This window comes from Impatiens glandulifera, chromosome 7 (genome assembly GCF_907164915.1).
Source record: "Impatiens glandulifera chromosome 7, dImpGla2.1, whole genome shotgun sequence".
Classification (NCBI taxonomy): Eukaryota; Viridiplantae; Streptophyta; class Magnoliopsida; order Ericales; family Balsaminaceae; genus Impatiens; species Impatiens glandulifera.
In genome coordinates this window covers 10276515-10299242 of record NC_061868.1, presented here as the reverse complement: position 1 = coordinate 10299242, position 22728 = coordinate 10276515, and the positions used below count along the sequence as shown (strand labels likewise).

General features: G+C 34.1%; 1 protein-coding gene across 1 annotated transcript; it reads left to right on the top strand.

The window, feature by feature from the left end:
• Positions 1-13444: 13444 nt before the first annotated feature.
• LOC124945881 (NADH kinase) lies at positions 13445-16045 on the top strand. Its single transcript, XM_047486401.1, has 5 exons — positions 13445-13611; positions 13777-14031; positions 14111-14191; positions 15222-15373; positions 15538-16045. The coding sequence occupies exons 1-5, from the start codon at positions 13513-13515 to the stop codon at positions 15932-15934; spliced, it is 984 nt and encodes a 327-aa protein (XP_047342357.1). The 5' UTR covers positions 13445-13512; the 3' UTR covers positions 15935-16045.
• Positions 16046-22728: the final 6683 nt, after the last annotated feature.

The following is a 22728-nucleotide window of genomic DNA, read 5'->3' as shown; positions in this document are numbered from 1 at the left end:
ATTTTCCATCATCATCCTTGTCTAAAATTTCTAAAAGAGATCCTTTGATCTTCCTCTAGTCCTTGATTTGATCGATTTGATCCTTTAGATCGTCGCTCTCATTTCCCTCTCTTTCTTTTTCTCCTTGAATCGCTAGAGGAAATTTCCTGTTGGGTCAAATTATTTTGACTAACGGTATTTTGATGATGAACTTATGTAAAATTTAAATAAGAATGAAACTATTGTTTTTGTGCAGGTACATCAAAACATGCTTAACTTGGAATATGCTTATTAGACGTATTGATTGTTAGACGCTCTGCTAGTTAGATGTGCAGTCTAACAGATACGTAGCTAGACGTGTAGTCTAACAGATACGTAGCTAGACGTGCAGTCTAACAAATACGTAGTTAGACGTACAGTCTAACAGATACGTAGTTAGACGTGGAGTCTAACAGTTGAAAGTTAGATGCAGGGAGTCTAACTCTTTCAGACTAGTCTGAAGTGACTTGTAGTTAGACGTGCCGTCTAACTCCATTAAACTTAGCGGTCTAATGGATCCAGCTATTAGACGCGGGCGTCTAACTTCGTTAGACTTGGAAGTCTAATGAAGCACGTCTAATGCCTTGCTTCAACAGTTGCTTGAAGTCAGCATACGTCTACCCACGATCAACTAGTTGTACGCTACTCCTGCTCCACTAATCCGTGCAGAATAGTACGACAGCCAGTTGCATCCAATGAATGAATGCCACATAAGTAAATATTATTTACGCTACTTGTTCCTTGCAGAACAATCCTAGAAGAATATTCAACGCATTACCATATTGGTACGACCACGATATTTGTGCATAAAGTCTGTTGTACTCGTGTACTATGGAGGCTTTCCAATGAGTGCTTGCCACGTTTCAATGTAGAAGATTCGACCGTTGGTACATGTCTTCTATTTAAAGATCTTCAAGGACAACAGACGAGTAGTCGCACTTACACGCTATCTTACGAATTGCTTATTTGCTTACTGAGTTTTTACATCAAGAGAGAGATAAAATCAAAGTATTGTCTAGCTTAGTGATATTCTTAAACATACTATAAGTTGGACATAGTCTATTCTATTCAACAGTTAGCTAACACTGAAACTGTATTTGATTCAAAGTAAAGTATAGTGAATCCTTCTATTGGTTGGAAAAAGGGGCGACGTAGGAGAGTTTGCTCTAAACATCCATAAACAACCTACTGTATCTTTTACATTCTATCTTCTTTTTTCTTTCATTGGTTCTTAGCTTCAAACCTAACGTTTTCGCACTTGAATCGCTTCAAGAGTTTACAAGGGTTTATGAAGAATAGAAAGTGATATAAATCCCTGACAGGATTTCTATCAAATCGTTTTTGCAAGAAGTTGTCATTAATAGCTAGACACCCATCTCTATTGATTACACCGATCCTATCAATTGGTATCAGAGCCAGGTTTCTATTCTCAAGCTATCTCTAAGAATGTCAACCATATCCAAAGATGCTAATGCTACCGCAATCCCCACATTAAAAAAAACTATATTGTGTGGAAGAAGAGAGCCTGTGCTCACCTTTCCTCTCTTCATGATGACATGTGGAGTGTTATCACAGATGGTCCCATCAAGACTGAAAAGGAGAAATCCGAATGGACCAGTGAAGACAAGAGGAGAAACAACCTTAACAACATGGCAATAGACGTTCTGTACATATCTCTTGATGACAACATGTTCAACTACATCATTGAGTGTGAAACTACCAAGGAGTTCTGGGACAAACCCAACCAACTGTGTTAGGGAAATGAGCAAACAAAGGAAAACAAGATTATGGTTGTCACTCAAGAGTTTGACAGTTTCAAAATGCGTCCTGGAGAAACAATGGTCGAGTTTGATGCAAGGTTCAGCAAAGTTATCTCCACTTTGTCCATTCTTGGCAAGACCTATAACAATAGGGAGATTGCTATCAAGGTCATGCGAGATTTACCAAGGGAGTGGAGCATCAAGACGATGGCAATGAGGGAATCTAAAGACCTCAACAAGATTGGGCTCTTCGATCTGTTTACTGATCTCAAGGCCTATGAGTTCGATTTGAACTCAAGGATTGAAGAAGATAAACCCTCATCCATCATCATCACCAAAGCCCTAGTGACTGCATAAGAGCCATTAATTGCTCCTGATGTGAAGACAACTTCCCAGAAGCTTAGCAGCGATGTCATGTCTCTCTTTGTGAAGAAGTTTGGCGACTTCATGAAGAAGAGCAACTCTAACTAAAACTATTCAAATTTAAATGATAATAAGAAATCCAAATCTAATGTTAAGTGTTTTAACTGTGGTATCTTAGGTCATTACCAATCGAAATGTCGAAAGCCAAAGCGTGATGAGAAGAAGAAAGACGAAGAAAAGGAGCTGAAGGCTCTCTTGGCAGGGGACAGGAAGAACAAACGGAACTATAATGATTCTTACTCTTCATCCAACAATAGTGATGATGATGAGGTGGCTTGCTTCATGGCAAGCGAAGAAGAAACTCAAGAATCTGAGGTATTTGACTTCTCTTTTGAAAAATTTTCAAGGGAACAACTGGTAGCCGCACTAGATGACATGATCATAGAGTACAGAAAGCTAGCCGAATCCCTAAATGAAATAAAATCTTCCTCTAAAGTGTCTCAACCTGCTTTGTCTCAAACTCTAGAATCAAAAACTCTTGAAAATGACAAGATCGAGATCTCATCTAAGAATGAGATACTCAAGGAACATATTTAAACTCTTTCTTCTGAAAATAAAAGGTTAAACTATATTGTTAGTGCTTGGACAAGGTCTGGAGAAGTTGACAAATATCAGATTAGTCTGTTGAAACCTGCTAGATCCAAATCCGGTTTAGGATTTGATAGCAATGACCCAATTCAGTTCTGTAAGAAGTTAAACTCAACAACTAACAAGCTTAAGCCAATAAGTTTGTTAAAGGGAGCCTAACTAACATTGAAACTGATCCAATACATGAAGAGTTAGCTTTGAAGAATGAAATAACATATGTTCCGCCAACTGTTAGCGGACTGAAAATTAAGTTAGATGCAGCTAGTAAGTTAGGCAATCTAAAACCTGACAAGAAGTCAAGGATTTTTAAAAGAAAATCATTTTCAAAAGCTAAGGGATTAGAAGCTAGAAGGAAGGTGTCTGCTATGTCAAAAACATACGCATTAATCACAACACAAAATGAGAAATCCATCAAAATAAGTCAAATATGGATTTCTAAGAGACTGATTGATCGATGACCCAAGTGAATGTGGGTACCAAAGTTTGTAAATATTTTCTTGTGTAGGTGGTACAAGGAAGCTGCAGAAAGGAAACTTGGAGCATACTCTTCTGAGTATATATCCTAGAAGATCAACAATAGCCCTTGCCATTCCTAAGGACTAAGTGTTTTCTGTCTTAAGAATATTTTTGATCTTAAGAACCTCAAAACATTTATTTATTCATTTTCTTTTACCTATATTGAGAGGGAAATTTATTGTAAAAAAATAAAATAAAGATGCGCGTAGACTAAAGCTTTAATCGGTCTATTAGACTAGGTCGTCTAAAAGAAAAAGCATGTAGTTAGACGTATTTTTACTTACACACTCTATGCATCTAAGTTGAAATGTCTTAGTTAATAACCTGCGCGGTTAGACGTTTATAAGACAAGAGCAATTGGAAGCTCACGTCTAATCAAACACACGTCTAATACGTGTTGTTCACGCGTAATTAGATGTTAACGTCTAATAGACGTAGACATCTATAAGATACGTGATTAGACGCCTACGTTTAATATACTCATGCGTTTAATAGACGCTTAGACCACATAGATTGTAGAAGTAAGAAAAACGTCTAACTACGTGTGTATTAGACTGATTAAGGACAACTGTCATACATGCCGTGTCATCTATCTTTCCCGCTCAAACATAAAACATCCACCTTCAAATAACATGAAGACATGTGTCTCAAGTTAAAAGAAAATGACTAATATACCCTAAAATTAATGATGACCCTGTGGGAAAAGACGTCTAACATTAATTAATGGGTCATACCCTTAGGAAAAGTGATGGTTAAGCCATGCGACTCTTTGAAGTATATTTAAGGATATCTTGCATGTGATTGAAAAGTTTTTCACTCTCAAATCTCTCAAGAACCCTAGATTTCTTCAAACTTTTCTCTAAGAACCTTTGTTCGTCCTGTGTCTGTTCGTCTTCTATCAAATGGCCAACAAGAAGATTACCCTCGGACATTGTACTTTGCAGGTGGATTTCGCATCGGTGTATACATTCGATCAACAAGAGGTGGTCGACATGTTCAGATCCTTGGAATATTTCGGTCTCAAGAAGTATCTCGGAGGCCCGTTTATCTTCTACGAGAAGGAAGTCCGTGTGTTCTTTAAATCGACAACCATGGTTGGCGATTCTATTAAGGCAATGGTAAATGAAACAGTTATTTCTTTCAATGAGGCGTCATATGCGGAGTTTTTCGAACTTCCATCAGAACCACGGTGTTTCGGGACCCGAAAGTATGATTATATTGTGTTTGGCTGAATTAAGGGTCCTGAAAGTGTGGTTTTGGGACCCAAAATGGGTGTTTCAGGACTCGAAAGTTTGATTTATTTTTTTTTGGATGAATTATGGGTCCCGAAAGTGTGGTTTTGGGACCAAAATGGGTGATTTAGGGACCTGGAATGCTTCATTTATTTGATTATCTACTTCATGGTTTTTAAATGTTTATATTTTATTTTTGTAGAGCAAATAAACATGAAAGAAATGCCCAAGAAACCAAAGCAAAAGCAACAGCTCCCAAAAAGCAACAGCGCCCCCAACTTATTTTTAACTAGGACATCGTCTTTTGGCTTTTTCAATCTTCTTCAACTGCTGTCTAATGAACAAAAAGAGGTTGTGAAGTCAATAGACTTTGGATCTATACTATCATTATCTCTTTCAAAATGTCCCGAGGAGATCTCTCGTTATCTAGTTAGACAGTTTGATTGTAGTAAATGTGCATTCACCCTAGAGAGTGACGAGCTTGTGAAAATCGAAGAAAAGGATGTTCAAATCATATTGGGTCTCCTTAGAGGGGAGCTGAACATTGTAGAATACGAGAATAACGAGACCAATGACAAGTTGAAGGCATTTAGGACTCGATGGGGTAACTTTGTTAATGACGCCCCTTTAGTGACTACTATGCCAATGAAAATGATTGAGAACAAAGCAACTGACAACAATTTCAAGATATATTTCGTACTATTTGTAGTTAGCTGCTTTCTCTTGTGTGATCATTTAGGTCAACTTACTAGGTATATCTCATTTATGTTATTTTCACTTGCATGACAACATATATGTATGGTATATGCATTGTTAAATAATCCTTAAATCTGTTTTTTCACTTACAGGTATAGAATTCTGAAATTTATTTCAGATGTTGATAATATCAAGAAGTTCAATTGGAGCAAATTTGTACTTGAAGGATTAGTTAATTCATGTAAAAAATGGAACGGTAATGAAAACGATATTTCTAAGGACCACAGACATTCCTTATTGTAAGTTATCACTAATTAATTTCCCTGGTTTCAAAAATAAATGGTTTTAACATATGTATATTTTTCAGCTGTGCTACATGTATAGGGTGAGCAAACCTGAACTGGGAGGAGTTAATGAGCGTCGATTTCCTATACTTTCATGTTGGAATGACACGACGTTAAATTTTAGGTTAGATACGATGTGGGAAAATGGAGGATTCAGACGTGGAAGCGATGTTGGACGAATTCCACTACCACCTCTTCAGAACGAGGAGATAGATGGGGATGATGGGGAGTACGAAGAGACATATCAGGATATGGGGGCGAACAAGGAGGTGGATATGGATGTGGGGGAGAACGAGGATGCATATGTGGGGGTGTTTGAGCCTCAAAATGTAGCACCTAAGAAGGCAACACCTAAGAAGGCATCACCTATGAATTCACCAACACCTCTGAATATAACACCTCTGAACACAGCAGGACCTGGGAACGCAACAAGTATGAATTTTACAAAGAATTTGATGTGAATTGCTAAATGTACAGTGATGATTGACAAAGCCACGAAAAATTTGACATCTTTAAGTTCTGGCTGGGATACAACGCCATTGTATGACAACGCAATCCACATCATACACACAACAATGGACAAGAATAAACGTTTTAAGGATGCCATGCACATATACTTCAAAGATCGAACAACCACTGCAAAAGATGGGGTACACGATGAGAGGGGTGACAATGAGGGGGTCACGATGAGGGGGGTCACAATGAGGCTAGTCACAATGAGGCGGGTGACAATGAGACCAGTCACAATGAGGCGGAGGCGGGTCACAATGAGGTAGTACCTAATGTGGTGGTACAAAAAGAGGGACTACACGAAGAGGGAGTACCCTAAGAGGGAGTACCCTTATAGGAAGTACCTGAAGTGGTGGTGAAAGGAACATAATTGGTGGCTCCAAAAAAACTCAGAAAAAATCCCCTGTGACATTTGAAAATTTCAGCACGCCTTCAATCTCCATATACGACGAAGAATTACCGAGATGAAGTTGTACCTGATGTGGTGGTACAAAAAGAGGGACTACACGAAGAGGTAGTACCCGAAGATGAAGTACCTAAAGTGGTGGTGAAAAGAAGAGAATTGGTGACTCCAAAAAAACTCAGAAAATATTCCCTACGATAGATGAAAATTCCAGCACGCTTTAAATTTGCATATATGATAAAGAACAAACAAATAAATCAAGTTTTATTCGATTCTACCCAAATAGATTATCGAGATGAAGTTGTTATGGGGTTCATTTATGCAAATGAAGATGATGAGAATGCGAGGTAATTAACAAATTTTATATTTCTTAGTTGAATGGTGTTTTCGGGTCCCGAAACCAGCCTTTTGTGTCATTTCAGGACCTGAAATGTTGGTTTCAGGACCCGAAAGATTGGTTTCGAGATCCAAAATGTTGGTTTCGGGACCCGAAATGGGTGGTTTTGGGACCCGAAATGGGTGGTTTTGGGACCCGAAATAGGTAGTTTCAGGACCCGAAATGTTGGTTTCGGGACCTGAAAAAGTGGTTCATCATCCCTAACTGGCGGTTTTTAATTTATTTTCTTCTTTACGTGGTTTTAGGAAGGAATTATTGTATGTAACCGAGCATACCAAGATTAACATAGGGCAATTTCAATCTTTGAAAAATCAATGCCATGTTGAAAGTGGTATTATTGATGCGTGGACAAACATTTCGTGTCATAATAGTAAATTATCTTCCCAGGGGAAAATAGTTTTTTCGATAATCGTTTCTGTAAGTCACTATATCTTTTATTGTTGTTTATACCAATGGTCTTATTGTGATGTTGATTTCATTTGCAGGACATTTGGAATGATTCAGAACCTTGTATTCTACAAATAATTGAAGAAATTAGACAATACATAATAACAACCGAAGACATGAAAAATGTTAATCTTGTAAGTCCAATATTTTTATATAATCTGATTCTTGCTCATATATATTATCTGAATCTTGGTCATATTTTTGCAGATATTTTTTCCAATTTTATACAAAAGTCACTATTATCTTGTTATCATCACTATTATGGCATGGGAAGATAAATATGTCACAACTTGGAAACGGGTAATGTTGAAGTGTTTTTTACACTTAATGTATAAAGTGTTTATTAACTTCTTTGGTAAAACATGTACAAAACTTTGTGGAGTTCTTCAAAACTATCGACCTAAAGATCAAAACTAAAATTGCTAAATTCCCGTTCAAAGTTTTGAAATTAACTTGGCAAGAAAGTTCAAATAAAACAGATTGCGCAATATACTGTATGAGACATATTCAAACTTACATGAGCGATGCAAATTGGGATTGTGGTATAACCATAACAAATGTAAGTTACATATTTTCACATTTTAATTGTTTTATAAATCTTTAATAAATGCTGAATTATCATTTTTTTTAGGCAAGGGGAATGCTTGAAGCTTTACGAGTCAAATACACTGCATTCATCGTCCGTTCACATTTAAACCAAAATTTGAGCACTATCTTTCAAAATTTTATAGACATTTTAAAAGTAGATTGTCCTGAATCGTATAAGTTGTATGCACATAAGGAGGTCTCTTAAATAAGTAGTACATTGTAGTATTTTCTAGTCTTCAATTAAAACACCCTTTCAGGTCCCAAAATCATGGTTTCGGGACAGGAAACCACTCTTTCGGGTCCCGAAATCATGATTTCGGGACAAGAAACCACTCTTTCGGGTCCTAAAACACCATTACGGATCCTAAAACCAACATTTCTTGTCTTGTAACCATGATTCCGGGACAAGAAACCACTCTTTTAGGTCCTAAAACCATGATTTCGGAACAAGAAACCACTATTTCAGGTCCCGAAAACACTCTTTCGTGTCCTGAAACCAACATTTTTTGTCCCGAAACCATGATTTCGGGACAAAAAACCATTCTTTCAGGTCCCGAAACCACCCTTTCAGGTCCTGAAACCAACATTTCTTATCCCAAAACCATGATTTCGGGACAAGAAACCAATCTTTCAGGTCTTGGAAACACCCTTTTGGGTCTCGAAACCAACTTTTCTTGATCCGAAACCATCTTGTCCCAAAACCATGATTTCGGGACATAAATATGACAAAAACGTAAAAATATTCAAAGTGATAACAACATGATGATCAAATAATTACTATCTTCGTTAAAAATATGACAAAAACGTAAAAATATTCAAAGTGACAACAACATGATGAAATAAGTTACTATCTTCGTTGAATGTTATCCCCACATGCATTATCTTCGACATATATTTGAGAAGACAAAAGTTATGTGAAGGATAATTGAGTCGAAAGTGGATCATTCCATTGTTGTTGTTGTGTTGAATCTAAAACTGTAGATGTTGTGGCCGTATTTCCCTTCTTTTTAGATCCCGAAGTCTTGAGGATTTTTTCAATTAAAGATTGTTTCCTCTTTGTTGGTGGTCATCCTCGACTTCTAACTTTGTTAGGAGAGTGTATCAAAATGGATGTAGCGGGAGATTGAAATGGAGATGGAGATGGAGATACTTCTGTGCTTTTGTCTTTAGATGCTTCAGTGCTTCCATGATTAAGTGACATAAACTATTCTATCAAGCCTTTTATTCCGTTCATCCAAAAAGAACATTTGACTTCAGATTTTACTCCAACTTGTTGAACCTCTTGCATCAATCGAGTTAGACTATTGTGACGTTTTTTTTCTTCCATAGACATATCTGAATCATAAATGTTGGTGAAATTTTGATACCCACACTTATATCTTTACGCTATCGGTCCATTATATAATACATTGATACCTCATTCACCCTCATTTTTTTTCAACACAGCCATGATATGCCTACACAAAATAGCTTTAAACTCAAACAATCGACATTGACATTTCACATTGCAATCCATTTCGGTGTAATGCACTTTGTAAGAAACATATCTTACATGTTCTCCATTAACCCCAAAATGATTTCCTCAACCCTAAATATACAAGTTAACCCTTCCTCTTCAATGACTGAGATGTCGCACAACATCAAACCTCTAACTTCTTCTCGAACCAATCTAAATATATCTGGAGTGTAGAAGGTTTGGTATTGCCTTTCAAATGCAAATCGACTGACAGTTGGTATCAAAGAATTAAACAATTGAAAATCCAATTTCTTTTCTCTCTCGATATTTCTCAACAGAGCCCTATCATATTCCTCGGCGAATTGTTTGAGGGATGTTTTAGACTGCACGTAGTCATCAAAGAAGGCGTTCATACTTTCATTTTGTTGAGATGTTGACATCCCGGCCCAAAATTTTCCTTTCACATAAACATGTATCTATTTAGATCTTTCCAAATACAAAGATTTCAACCAAACATTATCTTCCAGCTGATAATCTTCTATTAGTCTATTCCAATCCTCTTCGCATTGTTGAATATTTATGGAGTTGTATACTATGTTTTCAACTTCTTCTTTATTAGATGGTATTCAGTATGACTTCAAAGTTTTATAGGAAGTTTCTTCATTATATGCCACAAACAAAATCAATGATGAGTTTTAGGAAATACCTTCTCAATTGCAAACGCCATGGATCAACATTGGTTTGTGATTATGGCATTTGGAGGTCTATCATCCATACATTCCAACCAAGTTCTAAACAACCAAGTGAAAGAATTTGAATCTTCACTTGACAATAACCCAAATCCAAGTAAAATGGATTGACCATAATGATTAACCCCAACAAACGGAGCGAACGACATGTCATAGCGACTTGTCAAATAGGTTGTATCGAAAGAGATAACATCGTGAAAATCTTCAAAGGCAGCCCTGCACCTACCATCTGCCCAAAACACGTTTTTAATTCGGGATTCCTTGTCCAACTCAATAAGGTAGAAGAAGTTTGAGTTCCTGGTTTGCATTCTTAAGAAATAATTAGTGAGTTCTTCAGCATCCCACTCCTTAACCTCAACATTCGTGATTCTGTAACGTAATTTCTACATGTTCTCTCATCGAAAGACATGTTTTCATATCCTCTAGTTTCCACTACAAGTGATTGAAATGTTTTGGCCACAGTTATTCCAGCTTCATCGTTTGTATTAAATCTTCTCTTTACATTTCCATCTATTACTTTGTAGGATCTAACATGACGTATCCTCTTAGGGATTAATGTATGGTTGTACTCAAGAGAAATACTTGTTATCACATATTCCCCTTCATTTCGAACAACAACAATAATCTTTGCTTTACAATTTGTCTTCGTTATTGGTTTAGGCTGATGAAACTTATTTTTGGCTTTCGATTCTTTCATAAAACTCTTGGCACAACCAATGCTGAAGTATTTCCTCTTACCACCTACATTTTTGCTCCCTAACTTGGTAATGCAGAATCTAGTTAAGTGGGCATATGATGTGTAGAATTAAAAAAGTTGTTCTTCGGAGGAAAATGTCATTCCAACACTGGGAATGTGACTGCAAAAATTAAGTGTAACCGTAAGAAATACGTTCCGAAAATACACTTTCAGGTCCCAAACCACCCTTTTGTGTCCCGAAATCACCATTTTAGGTCCCGAAACCACCGTTTCGGGTCTCGAAACCAACATTTCTTGTCGGGACAAGAAACCACCCTTTTGGGACAAGAAACAGCGGTATCAAGACAAGAAACCATAGTTTCGGGACAAGAAACACGGTTTCGAGATAAGAAACACAGTTTCGGGACAAGAAACCACTCTTTCGGGTCCTTAAACCACTCTTTATGGTCCCGAAACCAATCTTTCAGGTCTCGAAACCACCATTTCAAGACAAGAAAGCACCATTTCAGAGTGGTTTCAGGACAAGAAAGGTGATTTTGAGACCTAAAAGATTAGTTTCAGGACTCGAAAGTACCCTATGGGTCCAGAAAGAGTGGTTTCGGGAAAATAAACATTCATAATGTATCCCGAAAACACCCTTTTGGGTCCCGAAACAACCATCATGGATTCCAATACTAGCTATTTTTAACCATAAACAATCAATGGGGTCCCTAAACCATGTTTTCGGGACAAGAAACCATCCTTTCGGGATTCGAAATGACCCTTTAGGGTCTTTAAACCAAACTTTCTGGTCCTGAAACGACCCTCTTTGGTCCCGAAATCATCATTTAAGGTCCAGATATGGTAGGTTTCGGGACATTTTGACACATTGAAATGTACATTTTTTTATACCAATTGGGCAATTAGGTACCTTTCGGGTTCAACATGGGTGAATTTGTTCAGGTTCAGCTCTTCATCTACTGTATTGTTCAAGGTCGATGCTTCGACGGTGCTAGTTTCCTGAAAGTTCAAACAGTTCTGAAATAAATCATACAAAAACGAATTGAAATAAATCTATAAACCTTTAGATATGTAAAATCTAAACTCTAGATCTATAAAAACAATAATCTAGATCCTTAAAAACGATACCATGGAGAAGTTTCAGGGGGAGAAATAAATGAAGCCGGAGAAGAGAAATAAATGCAGCCAGAGAAGAGAAATAAATGCAACTAGAGAAAATAAATAAATGAAGCCGAAGACGTTTCAGAGAGAGAAAGAAATGCAGAAATAAATCCAGCCGGAAAATATGAAGCCCTATTGGTGAATTATATATATTTTTTCTCTCTCCTAGCTGGCAAGGCTACGTAGAATTCGTGGTCTTGCTTTTGCTGACCATTCGTTGTATTTATCATTTCTCTTTTGATAGTAAGTATGTTTAAATGATAGGAAAAAATCTTACTTAAACGTATATACTTGTACAACTAACTCACTTAAACGTATTTACTAAATGAGCATTTAAACATACTTACTATAAAAAAAATTGACTCATTTAACCTCTCTTAGTAACTATAGTTAATCTTTATTTTTAAATTTATATATTTTTTTATTAAATATTAATATATTTTCTCTCCATTTATTCATTAATTAAATTAAGTAATTTATTTTATTTTTAAATTTTTTTATTATTTTTATATTAATTTTTCATTTTTATTTGATACTCCTTTTTTTTTACCGGTTCTTATTTTTCATAATTTTAAATTCTCATTTTTTTTAAACTTAGTAACTTATTTATGAATTTTATATTTTACTTAATATTTTTTTAATGATTTATTTCTTATTATTTTAATATAAACAAAAATAAAATTAATAATTTTTATTTAATTTTTATTCATGATTTATAATAATAGTAAAATATTATTTTGTCTAATATTTGATTATTACTTTTTTGGTTTTTGTTGAATGACTTTTTATTATTATCCAATTCTTAATTCTTAATTTATTTATTTTTGTGTTGTGTTGAAGGATTTTTATTGTTGAAATGATAAGTCATTGTTATATTAGACCAAATAAATTTAAAATAATTAATAATCAATGTTAATATAAGAGAAAAACATAAAAGAATATAAAATTAAAATAATTAATAATGAATGTTTATATATATATATATATATATATATTTAAAATAATCAATAATAAATATTCATATAAAAATAATAATAAATTTATAAAAAAGATAAAAACAAAGAATTCATTTGTTAATAAAAAAGGAGAGTAAAAATATATTAATATTTAAATAATAAATATATAAATTAAAAAATAAAAATTAACTATGGTTTATTAAAAAATGTTAAATGTATTAATTTTTATTTAAAATATTTTATTAATATATATTTTAAGTGAACTAATTATACACGACATTTTATTAATATATACACGCTGAGTTTTTTTTTCCTAAATGATATTTTATTAATATATACACGAGCTTTTTTTCCTAAATGATATTTTATTAATATATACGTTCAAATCAGTTAGCTTATTTATAATTTCATAATTATTCAAAATTTTTAAAAATATCCCGACATTAAATAAGCCCTAGATGTATTTCAGTTATATTATATATTTTGTTTTTGTAAGTGCTTCTCAACTAAAGAAATATCAGACAAAAATAAAACCTTGTACGAGAGAAATGGCAACGAAGCTGTGAGAGAAATGGCAACGAGGCGACTTCTGCTACTCTTGAAACCCTGGGATGTCTACCCGATCCAACATCATTCTAATGGCGGAATCTCTCGTGTCTCCAACCCTAAGGTATTTCAATTGATTATTCCGATTCCAATTGATTTCATTTGCATGCACACAACTGTTTGATGAAATGCCAAAATAAATTTGATATCTTGACAGTATTCACTCACCTTCGATACAATTTATTTCTTAATATGAAACTGTATCCTGATTCTGGTGTTTCTTTTGAAGGAAATGCAAGTGTTGAGACATCTAGAAAGTCGGCGAAAAGTTCAACAGGATTCGGTGAACTTCTGCCAGAAAGTTTTAAGGAAGAAGTTCGTCGATTGGACAGCTATTATGCGCGGAGATCTATTGAAGCCAATAAGAGACGTGGATCTTGTTGTTACAATTGGAGGTGATGGGACTCTTCTTCATGCAAGTCATTTTGTGGATGATTCAATTCCAGTTTTAGGAGTCAATTCTGATCCCACTCAACCTCAAGAGGTCAGTTTCACTAATTTCTTGTTTAATTCACCCTAGTTGAACCTGAATTTGGTCTATGTTGTTATCTTCTTTTGTTTAGGTTGAAAAATTCAGTGATGAGGTTGATGCCTCAAGAAGTACTGGCCATCTTTGTGCAGCAACTGTAAATAACTTTGAAAATGTAAGACTTTAACTAGTTTTCCATTAAGTATTTAGGTTTCATCTCGATTTTAAAGCATATTAACCAGTTCTTTTACTTGGAAAGATGTTTGCATAAGCAATATTTCTATGAGCCATCATAGCAGTTGTCGTTATCTAAACAATATGCTTAAGCTCTGTATTCAATGAAATTTTACCTTGTAATGGATTTAGATACATTTGGTGCTATTAGGGTTTCAATGCTTTCATATGGGATTCTTTTGGAATCAATTTTTTTGGGTCAAAATTCTCATCTGGATCCAAATGCGTATGTGATCACATTTGGACACTGAAGCTTGCTTGATCTTGGGTTATTTGAGATTTTTCTAGAAATGCCTTTATCACATCACATATTCTTTCAATCATCAACTCACTTAATTAAAGAAAGAATCGTTGAAAAAGTTAATGACGGTTTCTTTCAGGATCCGAATACAGAGAAAAAGGTTAATTTCATTTTCTTAAGTGAGTGCCCATCATGAAGTTTCACTTCTTCCTATTATGAACTATGGGTTCTAACTCAATAATCTAAATGTGAGCCGGTGGAAACTCATAAGGGCAGCAAAGCTCTATGCTGTCATAGTAGCAGATTTATTTGGAAATACTTTTTCTGTCATATTTCTCGTGTGTATTCATATCTATGTGAGATGACATTTGAAAATCAAACTTATTGACGATTTCTCATCTTGAGCTAGTTACAAAAGCAAACACATTTATTGTGGTTCCTCATATTAATTTGCATTTCCTGATATGAATCTAGATCCATATGATATCACATTTACAAACTAAACTTAATTAGATACAAATTCTTAAATTGATTGAATGTTTCTTATCCAGACCTAGATACAAAAAACGATTAGTTTGCATTTTCTGAAATGAGGTTATGCCCGTCATGGAGTTTCACTTCTTCTCCTGCAAAGCATGGGGTCTGACTAATAATCTAAATAGCAATGGTTGCAAATTTAAATATTGTTCTTTAGTATGTTTGGTTCATTATTGTTGCAATGTTCTTACAGATACTAGATGACATTCTCGAAAACAGGAGAGTTCCTTCTCTTATATCAAGGATGTTGATTTCTGTTAACTCAGAGTTATTGTCTACACACGCACTTAACGATATTTTGATTGCTGATCCATGTCCCGCTACTGTATCTCAATTCTCGTTCAGGTATATAGACACTTTGCTGTAGATCATAGAAATTAAGACCTTGTTTCATCTTGATGATTATTTTCAAATAATATTGTTCGAAGTAGATTACACAAAATCTGGTTATTTATTTAAAAAGATAGCGGGTTAAATGAAATAGCTGAGTCTTGTCATCTTTGTGGCAGAATTATACAAAGAGATGGGAAACAGCATTCTCCTCTGGTGCATTGTCGTTCAAGCGGTCTCAGAGTCTCGACAGCTGCAGGATCAACGGCTGCGATGCTTTCAGCAGGTGGATTTGTGATGCCGATATTTTCAAAAGATCTTCAGTTTATGGTAAGAGAGCCCATTTTGTCTAGTACCTGTAGATCTAAACTGAAGCATGGTATAGGAAAAAAAGATAAACCTATGCATGGTTTTGTAAAACCTGACGAATCTATGGAGGTTTCATGGTTCTGTAAGGAGGGGAAAATATACATAGATGGTTCGAATAATTTCTTTAATGTTAGACATGGAGATATTATCGAACTATCTTCGAATGCACCTGTTCTGAAAATTTTCTTGCCTCAACGGTTACTGTAAAAGAACATGTAGGAATTTTGTAATTTTTTTTAGCAGAGGTAGATGAACTCTAAAAGTTAAAGTTTGAGACACTTATCTATCTTACAAACAATAGATTCCTCTTTTTCTGCAGATATTTGTTTGTTTGTAATTGTAAATAATAGGTTCACAAATAACAGGACGATTGCCAAAAGTGTATGATAACATAGGGTTAGACAAAAATTGATTGTATTAAACTAGGTTGGCAAATGAGTCCAGATGAGCGACGACAGCCTCTTTGATTCACTTTCTATTGGCTCAGCTCAAACTTGATTTGACAATTTCCTGCTCGAAAAACTTGAATTAATTTAACTAAACTAAAAAAAAATATCAAATTTCAAAATGAAAATATCACATCACTATTCAATGCATATTAATAAAAAAAAATATAAACATATTAATATTCTCTATATATATCCCTGGGCGTCGAGCTTTTTTCCAGTTGATAGAAGGGAGGCTTTTTTTTTTTATATCAAAGGGCCGGTTTGAGGGTAATCTAAGTGTGTAAATGAGCCGAGTTGCTCGGTCAATATCGAATTCAAGTCGAGATTTAGCCAATTTGTTTAACATTTGAGATTAAATAAAACTCGTTTGATGACTCGTCGAGGTTTTTCGAGTCTATATTATATATATATATATATATATATATATATATATATATATTTTTTTTTTTTATTATATTTTATTTTTTAATCAAAATTTAAAGCATTCCATAAGACTATTACGAGTTTATTAGGCCTCCCCAAAATCCAATTATCCACGTAACTCTATTTTCTATCTTGATTTTCAAATTCCAAATTTCTAATACAACACATCATCAGCAAATAGTGTCTATAGCTCATTCTAATTTTCTTTCTTGAGAAGACTCTCGACTTTCATTTGTATTTCACTCTACAGTCCACACAACAATCTTTGACTCCTAACTTTTACAACCATTTTGCAAGAAGACTCCAGAGACTGTTCATTGATACTTCTTCAATAAACTTAGATATCGTTTTGAAGCCCTAAATCTTACTCCGATAAACCCTTCTTGCTTACCGTGGGCATTGCAACTTTCTTGCTTATAATGAACTATGGACACTGTTTGCTGATGATGTGTTGTATTAGAAATTTGGAATTTGAAAAATAAGATAGAAAATAGAGTCATGTGAATAACTGAATTTTGGGAGATCCATAAACAATAAGCCCATAGATAGTCTTATGGATATGTGTTAAATTTTGATTAAAAAGTAAAATATAATAAAAATAAATTATATGATTAGGCTCTAAAAAGCTCGACGAGCTATCAAACGAGTCTTACTTAAACTTGAATTCGGCTCGAATCTTAAACGAACCAGCTCGAGCTCGGATTGAATTCGATTTCGACCGAGCTCGAATCGAACTTTGACCGAGCGACTCGACTCATTTATATCCCTAGACTAGAGAGCAACATCTGCACAAAATTAATTTTATTTTTAAATTAAAGAGAATTAGTATGAAAATGAATTATTTTTGTATATATTAAAGAATTCCTGAAATAATTTTTTATTCTAGAAAATTACAATACTATATGAAGAATGTAATGAATTTGATTTAGATAAACTAAGTTAAATCTGTATAAAAATTTAAATTTTTTTTATTTTATTTTTTTTTATATAACTTACATAAAAGTGAATTTACATTTTTTTAAATAAATTATCTTTTTTAATTAATTTGGTAAATATGAGAGCATGTAAATGTGACAATAAAAAGAGATGGATTGATATAGTATGATTTAAAAGAATGTTATAGACAAAGATGACTGCAAAGAGAATTAGGGTCTTGGAATTAGTTTTGACGATAAAACCAAATAAGCGTTATGATGTCGGGGCATTATATATTGTTTGGTTTGAAAAAGTTTGAACAAATTATATGAGCTCGAATTCGGCTTAAATGATCCGGCTTGAACTCGACTAAAATTAAGATTATATATCTCAATATTTTCTTAAAAAAACACAAAAGTATATTAAAATAAAAAATTTATTATTTAGAAACCAACTGTAAGGGTTGGGTAACTCGTGCATAAAAGGTGAAAACCATGTATATCGATCTAGGAAGCATGGGTGCTTCGTTTCTGTAGCGCACTGGGTGCTTCGGAGGTGTGGGAGTGCGGCTGGGAGTGCGTACGGGGTGCTCCACGTGGCGTATCCCAGAATCGAAGGTGAGGGGTGCGGGAATGGCATATTCAGTAAATATGAGTTCCAAAATATTAAAAAAAACCCAAATTAAAAAACCCCCCAAATATTAAATATAACTATGAGCCCCTAGCCCCCAAATTAAAAATCTTAATCTCTACGATGCTTCTCTCTCGACTGTCTGTCTTTCACTACCATTTTTCCACTATCAGGTTAGTTCTTCTTCTTCTTCTGTGAGAGAGAGAGAGATTATAGCAGATGGAATCAATGGCTTCCTCTAACTCATCTTCAAGTACTAGATGAGCTGGAGTTTGAAGTAATGTTTTTACAAGATGATTAAGACTGTTGGCAATATGGAAGTCAGATTGTAACTTTGTGTACTTATAATTTATATAATTATATAATTATATTTTATATGACGTATCCCCGCACTCAAATCCTTGTTTTTTAAATTTTGCCGAATCGGCGTATTCCCGCACTGTGCACCCGCACTCACGCACCCGTATCCGTGCTTCCTAGATATCGATCCATTCTCCTTCTTAGTGTTGAAAAATATCATTTAATTTAGTTTGTATTAAATTTATCCAATTTATTATATAAATTATTTTATTTTAAAAATGATTAATTTAAAAATAATAAGAATTGATTATTCACAAAGTTGTTATTATATATTATATAATAGACATTAAAGCATGAGTTTTTAATTAATTAAGAAGTCAGAAAAAAAAAACTAGACATAGAGGGGAAGACAAAGGAAGGGTAACAAAGAAAAACTACTTTTTACTTCACTTTCTAGATCTATAGGTTTAAGTATTTTCACCATGATACCAAATGTAAGTATCATACTTTGATAGGATCGGGATCGCCGATAGGGGGTCGGGATCGCCGATAGGGGACCAGGGTCCAGCTAAAGGAGAACGCTTACACACTCACAACGGTTGGTACTAATCCGGTTAGAAATTAATACCGGTCTCAACACTACACAAACCGTCACAAACTCTTGAACCGAGTTCAAGTGTGGAAATGTTTGTTTCAGCTTAAAGCAACACACACAACTCGGTCAGCAATAAGAATGAATGAAATAAAGAAAGAATCGGTTGGAATAGAGAGTAATCGTTCGGATGATAGGAATAACCGGAATGGAGAAAGAACACAAGACACAAGGATTTTATGGATGTTCGGAGATAAAGACTCCTACGTCACCCCTTCTTCTCAAACCTTGAGAAGGATATTCACTAAGAATATTCAATCACACTTTACAATGCTTACGTCTAAGACCCGAGACTGATTTACTGCTCGTTCTTGACCTCTCAACAATAGCACTCTGTTGAACAAAAAACTTCTGTCAACTTACAAAATTTCACTACTCACACAGAATCACTGAGATTGTTATACACAGATTGTAATAACAATAAGTTTGTATTGTAACTTTAACTCTCTTAGCTTGTGTAGTTGTATGCGTATGTATGTAACTTCAACTCTCGTAACTGTTCAGCCTCTGCTTCTATTCTTCAGCTTCTCCTTTTATAATGGAAATATGACAACGACCATATTTCTCTTTCAACGAATACCTGCAAGGTAATCCTTGAATCTGATTGGTTGGTCAAAAGAATCTGCAATGCATTAAATGCGGTTGATGCTTCCCAAGAAACAATGCATCCGACTAGTTTTGTCTTCACTTGACTTTAACTACTGGTCGGTTGGACAGATCTCTGCTCCTTGGAGGCTGCTTTTGGACTTATACCAAAATAGGTATATTTGATCCTTTGACAGTTTTCTGCAGTTTACAATCTATCAACAGACTTGTATCAAATAGGAAATAGCACAATCTGCATATTTGAAAATCTCTTTCTTCCTATTCTCAAAGAAAACTTGTTGCATCAAAATAGAAACTTTGAGCAGTTCCATATCTTTGATTTGATCTTGATTAATCTTCCCGTTAGGATTGTACGGTCATTTAAGATTGAGCGAATGTTTTGAGTCGATCGGACAACATATCGGTTTGCTGCTTTGACCGGTTGACTGATTCTACCGCCGAGGAAGGGAAACCGATCTTCAAGAGAAAGTTCTCCGATCCCGAATTTGAGCCGAACCAGTCTTCTAATTAAACTTATAGGATGGATTAATTTTGGGAGTTCTGGTTTGTGCCGCTTCTATGATATCGGTTCGACCGACCAATCTTAAAGATGTGACCGCTCCAAGCTTTTTCATGCACCAAAGGTTGAATTTAATTAAATTCTTTAGATAGTTAATTACTTATTAATTAACTATCTAATTTATCTAACAAATTCTTTTATGCACCTTACTGAAATATAAGATGGTATATGCACCTTACTGAAATATAAGCATAAGGATCTTTTATATCCAAACGGTGGAAGGAATCTAGAAACTTCACTCCATAAAAGAAATTATTGCAATGTGTTATTTCCACTTTTGGACAAGTGGACATTTAGCAAATGGATATTTGGCTAAGTAGGGATATGCTTGATCCTACTACTCAAATATGACATATGGACCACTTTATTAATTAATTTAAACCTTATCTAATTAAATTAAGAGATAAAATTAACATTGTCCTTCTTGGTCCATATGTCATCAAAATAATTACCGCAAGAAACATAGCAAATGAATCATGGCGATAGGTCCTCTAGAACGAGTATTATCTTCCATGTATTACAATATACTTTAATTCTTAATTACCACTTTATTACTTAATGAATAAACTCCATGTTTATTATAGGTCCAAACTTTAATGATATTTTTCAGGACAAAAATTTATATACAAAACCAAATAAGAAAATATCAATTGGATAAGAGTTTTAACAAAAACAATAAACGTACGTACACTTGAAAATTACAATACGGGACCAAGTCCCATTCTCACTACATGATCCTTAAACTTCTTTGGTTTGCAATCTTGATAAATCCATATATGGACTAAAACAGGCTTCTCGTAAGTGGTTTTTCAATTTCCATGAAGTTATCATTTCAGGGAGTCATATTTGTTTTCTAGTGCTATATGTGGATGACATATTATTTACTACTGATGATAAATATTTGTTATATTAGGTGGAACAATTTCTCTCAAAAACTTTGATATGAATAAAATGGGTGAGGCATCTTATGTTATCGGGATTAAAATTCATAGGGATAGATCTCGAGGCATTTTAGGTTTGTCTTAGGAGACCTACATAAATAAATTTCTTGAGAGATTATGTATGAAGGATTCTTCACTAAGTATAGCACCGATAGTGAAGGGTGACAAGTTGAATTTAAACCAATGTCCAAAAAATGAGCTTGAACGGGAACAAATAAAAACATTACATATGCTTCAGTTGTTGGAAGCCTTATGTATGCTAGGTCTGCACTAGACCAGAAATTGCATTTGTTGTTGGAATGTTAGGAAGATATCAGAGTAATTCAGGTCTTGACCACAGGAGAGTTGCAAAGAGGTATTGAGATACCTTCAAGGGACAAAAAACTACATGCTCATATACAGACAAACTGATAATTTGGAGGTGATTGACTCCTCCGATTTAGACTTTGCTGGTTGTATTGATTCTAGAAAATCAACATCTGGTTATGTTTTCATGCTTAGCAATGGAGCTATATCTTGGAGAAGTGCAAATCAGACTTTCATACCAAATGTGAGTAACAGTTTGGAGATCATACAATTAATGCGGAAACAAAAAACGGATTAAGTTACATACCTCTAGTCATTGCTTAATCCCTGTAAACCTTCTTATATAATTTATCTTTGATACTTCTATGCTCTTGTTTTTAGCTCTTAAATGGTGTATGAGCCTTACTGAAAAATGATTCTATGAACCTTTTATATCCAAACGGTGGAAGTAATCTAGAAATTTTTCATCAAAAAAAAGTTATTGCAATGTGTTATTTCCACGTTTGGACAAGTGGACATTTGGCTAAGTAGGGATATGTTTGATCCTACTACTAAAATATGATATGACATGTGGACCACTTTATTAATTATTTTAAACGTTATCTAATTAAATTAGGAGATTAAACTAACATTGATTCATTTTATATGTGTCGGTCATCTTTAATGATGATATTATTCTTGAAGATTTATGTAATCTCTTAGATTATAAACACCTTATTTTGTAAGAATATTGTGTAACTCATTATAAGCGATATTATAATGGATGGTTTAACCGGCCTAAAGGTACTGTGATTTTTACTTTTGTTGAAGAATTTTTACACGTTAAAGCTCGCGTCTCTTTTATATTCTGTTTGGTTGATTGAAGATTGATAGGTTATAAACGGAGCACTAAAATAAAATTAATATTTTCCTCATTACTAATTCTGAGGTTCTTTTTATCAACAAAAGCATGACATTAAAAAAATCACAAAACATTAAAAAAAACATGTTAGTCAAAAGGTTATCGAACTCATAGATTTTCAAAGAAAAAACGAATAATTTCATTGATTTTTTAGAACAAATAATAGAAAACGTCATAATAATAGTTTTATGAATAATACGCATTGAACAATTACAATAACTGAAAGTTAATGATTTCTCTTAATCTAGATAGTTAAAAAAAAATTATGATAATATAAAATTAATATATTATTATGATATAATTATTTATGGTACAACAA